The sequence below is a fragment of the Myotis myotis genome, unplaced genomic scaffold, assembly GCF_014108235.1.
Source record: "Myotis myotis isolate mMyoMyo1 unplaced genomic scaffold, mMyoMyo1.p scaffold_m19_p_2, whole genome shotgun sequence".
NCBI lineage: Eukaryota > Metazoa > Chordata > Mammalia > Chiroptera > Vespertilionidae > Myotis > Myotis myotis.
This window is the reverse complement of record NW_023416324.1, coordinates 137,004,437-137,010,436: the sequence shown is the minus strand read 5'-3', so window position 1 is coordinate 137,010,436 and position 6,000 is coordinate 137,004,437. Positions and strand designations below refer to the sequence as shown.

The 6,000-nt window shown below is 42.3% G+C and overlaps 1 protein-coding gene across 1 annotated transcript in view; it reads left to right on the top strand.

The window, feature by feature from the left end:
* Nucleotides 1-820: 820 nt before the first annotated feature.
* The window catches only part of ADGRG7 (adhesion G protein-coupled receptor G7), an 86,664-nt gene continuing 81,484 nt past the window's right edge, over nt 821-6,000 (top strand). Inside the window, exon 1 of the mRNA XM_036348525.1 lies at nt 821-1,010. Coding sequence (XP_036204418.1) covers nt 896-1,010 — 115 coding nt within the window. The 5' untranslated portion in view covers nt 821-895. The remainder of the gene's footprint in view (nt 1,011-6,000) is intronic.

Genomic DNA, 6,000 nt, shown 5'->3' with positions numbered 1-6,000 from the left:
TATAACTGACTCATACATTCCTCTGACAGCCATCTTCCCTTCAGAATTAACTGCATACAGCTTTTCTCTCCTCGTATTTCTGATTGTTTTCAAATTCTTATGGCACTCAAGTTCCCTTCCTTTCCATATTTGTAACTCCCTTCTAGAGTAAAGAACTTGGCTCCAGTTATTCTTATGTTTACCTGTTTGATTGATCACCGGGAATGTAATCAATCTCTGATCTTCACCCCCATTCCTGTCCAAGTGTTGACACCCTTCTCTTCCTTCTTGTGGTCTGACTCCCTATTTTAGATTGCCACTGAGAGAGAGAGAGAGAGAGAGAGAGAGAGAGAGAGAGAGAGAGAGAGAATTGTGAGAGAGACACATGAATTGATTGCCTCCCACACAGGCCTGGACCAGGGTTAGGGATCAAACCTGCAACCTTGACAGGGAATTGAGCGTGTGACCCTTTGGTTCTCAGGCAGATGCTCTAACCACTGAGGGACACCTACCAGGGCCTCTCTAGGTTTCTTTTGTTTTGTTCCCTTCCCCACCATCTTGCTTGTCAGGACCTTTACCCTTTGACTCTGTTAGTTATTCCCTCCCCTTCTTCTTTATTGCCCTGAGTTCTCTTCCCTTTTCCATACTCCAATCACTTTTTCATGTTCTCACTCAGTGAAGATGAGGAAATTGCAAGCAGAGTATGTACTTTCATTCCATGATTCGAACTGCATTCTCCCTGATTACCCTAAAAATATCCTTAAAAATGAGGATATCTGCCTGAAAGGTCACTAAAAGAAAAAAAAAATCATTTTTATTTTTTAGGTTAGAAGTTTTTAGATTAAACTTCTTGGCTTGAGAAGAAAAGAAGCTAGTTATTTTTCACTCAGGAGTGGATTTGTGGCTTGGCTTCCCCATGGCTTCCCGTCGTGTGTGTGACCTGAGGACGCTGGTGGCCATCGTGGTTGGGCTGCTGACCACCATCGTTTTGGGACTGGGCATCTGGAGGGCTGTGGTCAGGATCCAGAGAGGTAATGTCGTCTCACTATGTTTAACTTAGAGCGAGAGAAGGCGTGGAGCCTCTGTCCCTGCACCTGCCACAGCACTGAAAAGTGCCGTGTCTAGGCTGAGGCTCCGCCTCAATTGGCCCTTGTCTTCTATGAAACATAGAAGACAAGGGCCAATTGATGGCTGGAATATGGTTGTGTGTACATGACTGCGTGTGTGAGTGGGCAAGGTGATGGATGACATGGTTGCATTGGCCTCTTTATGCTCTTTCAACTCCTGATTGAATGGAGAGGAGAGTAAGAATTAAAACCATTAATAACACATGTTTGGATTTCTTTAGCTAAATCTAAGAAAGGAAAATAGTTATGGACACACACATACACACATAATCAAACATACATAGAATAAAGTTTCATTTCAGGAAGGAAGTTTAAGAATGTGTTCTCTAGGATTGTAAATAATGATAATATGGTTTGCACACAAAGTTCTCCCTTTTGAGGTATAGAAAACTACTAAAAAATTAATGTAATTTAGAAAACAATTTTCCTGGTTATTCAACAAATATTTTGCTAGTCACCTGCTATGTGCTAGAGCTGATCCAGGGAAAGCGGGTGGGGAGGTCCATGATGTGTAAAACAATGATGTTAAAGGAAAGCCCCAGAAACTCTCAACAGAGGCTTTCTGCAATCCACGCTGTTCCCTAGGGCTGTGCAGGTTCTCTATGAGGGACTCAAAGCTGGGTGTGCTCAGCACTTCTCTTTTGTAGGAAGTTTCTAATGAAACGGAGTAAATATGGGTAAATAGGGTCCATCAGGAGAGGGCAGAAGGACAGGCGTCCCTCTGAGAGGGCAGCTGTGCAGGACAGAAGGAGCACAACGCGTGGTTGTAAAGTTCCGCTGCAGAGACAAAAGGCGTCAGACACATTGGCTGCTGATGCCGTGGTAGCTGGGAATAGATCTGGCTTTCCCCTTTCCCACCAAAGAACAATATTTCTAGATTACTGTATTCGTAGGATTTAGAAAATTAGCATGAGAAAATGTATCAGAAAAAAAAAAAAACCCAGTAAAATTTAAACTTGGGGAAAATGTTTTTGTTTGTGTGTTTAAAGTTTATAAAGTAGTTTAGATGAAGTTTAAAAAATTTATAAAATCCTAGAGTTTGCTCCATTAAGGCCCCTAAATTTGTAAGACCTCATTTAAAGGTATACTTTTAAGAAATTTTTTCTCTTTCCCTCCCCCCCCCCTTACCTTTTTTCTTCCTATCTTTATGTGGCATCTACTTAAAAAAATGTACATTAATTTTTTTAATTTAAATTTTTTATTGTTGACACTATTGCAGATGTCCTCCATTTTCACTCCCTTTGCCTGCCTCCACCCAGCCCCCCTCCCCCCTCATCCCCTCCCTTGGCCCTCACCACACTGTTGTCTGTGTCCATGGGCTATGCGTATAATGACATCTACTTTTAAAGGGAAATTTGTGGTGACTTATAAAGGACCCAGGTACAACAGAACCATTCAAACAGGGACCAAAGTACAAAAACATCTTAAGGAAGAGGACAGGGTGGGGAAATATGAAAGTCAAAGGCTAGGGGGAGTTGCTCAAAATAAATACAGAACAAATCCTGAGCTTCCTGATCACTGAGCCCCAAACAAAGCAGAGCAAGAAACAAAGATCCCATGTAGAAGCATCCCAGCTCCTCAGCAAAGACAAATGTTTTCTTGCTCTAAGCAGAATTTTGAATTAGTTCTTTATATAAGGACAGCCCTCAGTTTTTTTTGGTAAATCAAGTTGAACAGGAGAGGGTTACTGCTATCATTTAAAGAGAAAGATTGAAAGACTGATACTGTTCACTGCTATATTTTGCCTCGTGCATTTTATTCAGATTTTGTTTTAGTTGGTAAATTTGGGTCCACTCCCTTCCACTCATTCCATTCCATTCTACTCCATCTCTTTCCACCTCATCTCATTCTCCCATCTTACGTAATTATTGAACGGTCTTCCTTTGGTCCTTTACTGGGAATACAAATGAATTGTTTTTCAATTTATCATTTTAAGGGGAGAGTCATAAATATTTCATTATTCCATATTATAAAATTGACAATTTGAAAAATTCTTACTATATTCTAGGCACTATGCTAAAAAATTCACATACCTTATTTCATTTAATCCTGACAACCACTTTTTGAGGCAGATATTGTATCCATGTTACAGATGGGGAAACTGAGGCTCATAGAATGTTTTAATGTTTATGTAGTTGGAAAGTGTTGGGTCTGGATTTGATTCTAATCATTCTAACTTCCTTATCTATGCTCATTATCCCTACACCATTCTGCCTAACTAGAAACAAGACGATGATAACCCAGTCAATTAATTCATCCTGGTGACTGCCTTTAATAGAAAGATTTCTCACATTCACACAGTCCCAATATCTACTAGCCATTAAGTAAACCACAGATGAGCTCATTTCTGTCTATTCTGAATAAGCTTATCTTTTTTAAAAAAATAAATCATTTGTTTAAATATCAAGCAAGTGCTTCAAGACATGGCCTTTAGAATGTCAATGATCTTCTGTGTTATATAGAAAAGGTTTTTATCCTGCTCCTGTATCTTACCAAGACCTCTTGGGAAAGATCATGGTTCATGGCTCTGGTCCTGATGAAATTGACAGTATTTCACTGAGTAGATGAGACTTCTTTTAGGATTGGTAGAATAGTCTTTGGTATTCTTACAAGCTGCTGCTGAAAACATTATAATAATAACTAGAGGCCTGGTGCACAAAAATTTGTGCACTCGGGGAAGGGGTCCCCTCTGCCTGGCCTGTGCCCTCTTGCAGTCTGGTACCCTTCAGGAGATGACCGCCTGCTGGCTTAGGCCCGCTCCCCAGGGGATTGGGCCTAAGCTGGCAATCAGACATCCCTCTGGCAGCCTGGGAGCCCTCAGGGGATGTCCACTTGCCAGCGGGGAGCAGGCCTAAGCTGCATTCGGACATCCTTAGTGCTGCTGAGGAGGCAGGAGAGGCTCCCACCATCACCGCTGTACTGGCAGCCATCAGCCTGGCTTGTGGCTGAGCAGAGCTCCCCCTGTGGGAGCATACTGACCACCAGAGGGCAGCTCCTGCATTGAGCGTCTGCCCCCTGGTGATCAGTGTGTGTCATAGTGACCAGTCATTCCCAATTGTTCTGCTGTTAGGGCAGTTTGCATATTACCCTTTTATTATATAGGATGGAGGCCTGGTGCACGAGTGGGGGCCGGCTGGTTTGCCTTGAAGGGTGTCCTGGATCAGGGTGGGGGTCCTGCTGGGGTTCTTGGCCAGCCTGGGTGAAGGGCTGATGGGTGTTTACAGGCTGGTCACACCCCTTTCAGGCTGGGGGTCCCCACTGGGCTGCCTGGCCAGCCTGGGTGAGGGGCTGATGGCTGTTTACAGGCTGGTCACACCCCTTTCAGGCTGGGGGTCCCCACTGGGGTGCCTGGCAAGCCTGGGTGAGGAGCTGATGGCTGTTTTCAGGCTGGTCAAGCCCCCCCCCACAGTGGGGACCCTCACCCCATGGAGGTTTGGCCAGCCTGGGTGAGGAGCTGATGGCTGTTTTCAGGCTGGCCACACCCCCTTTAGGGTGGGGGGTCCCCACTGGGCGTCTGGCCAGTCTGGGTGAGGGGCTGAGGGACATTTTCAGGCTGGCCAAGCCTCCCGGTGACAGAAGCTCTCAGCCTCTCCTTTTTTTCTTTTTTTAAATTCTGGGATTTATTTACCTCTATAATTGAAACTTTGTTGCCTTCAGTGGAGCTAAGAGCCAGCCGGGAAGCTTGACTTCCTCCATCACTGGAGCAACCAAGCCTCCTGCTCACTCCAGCTCTGTGGCTGCTGGCCGCCATCTTGGTTGGGTTAATTTGCATATAGTCGCTCTGATTGGCTGGTGGGCGTGGCTTAAGGTGTAGTGAAGGCATGGTCAATTTGCATGTTTGTCTTTTATTAGATTAGATCAGCCGTGGGCAAACTACGGCCCATGGGCCGGATCCAGCCCGTTTGAAATGAATAAAACTAAAAAAGAAAAAGACCGTACCCTTTTATGTAATGATGTTTACTTTGAATTTATATTAGTTCACACAAACACTCAATCCATGCTTTTGTTCCGGCCCTCCGGTCCAGTTTAAGAACCCATTGTGGCCCTGGAGTCAAAAAGTTTGCCCACCCCTGGATTAGATGATCTATTTTTCACCAGGACATCATGACATTTTTGAAAAAAAAAAAAAAATATATATATATATATATATATATATATATATATATATTTGAATCTATATTAAATAAATATACTTATATACATATAAATTATATAGAAGTAAACACAGATACAAAGGTGTATTAATTCATAAAAATATTGCCAAGTATACTTCCTCTATTTATGCTCCCAGGAATAAGATGTGCTATGCATTTGAATTTTTGTTTGGTAAAAATTTTTTCAAAACTGTTGGTGATTTTTGCAATTTCTAAATGAAACTCAAGGCTTGGAGTTCTTCTTTAATAATATCAGGCTGCCTGAAACTCTTCAATTAGGGTAACATGGCTGTCTCCTTCTTTGAAGTTCAGATTTTAGGTTAAAGGTCACCTCCTCAAAGAGACCTTTCTTATCCACCTAGTCTAATGTTGCCATTCCATTCACTCTTTTTCACACATATTTTTTCATAGCTTTTATCACTTCATAATTTATTACTTATTTGTTTGCTGGTTGCTGTCTCCCATTTTTAGAATGAAAGCTCCTAGAATAAGTCAGGGACCTGATTTACTAATCTATTCCCTGTACCTATACTGTACTTGAAATATAGTTGCCAAAACACAATTGATGAGTAAATGAAAGAATTATGTAAAAAAAGAAACTGAATGAAGAGTTGCCAAATAGCTATATTCAAAAGTGAAATAATAGTTGCCAATTCCTTGTGATTCGCCTCAAAATCTATAATAATAAAAGCATAACATGCTAATTAGACCGGACATGCTTCCGGACGTCCTTCTGGATG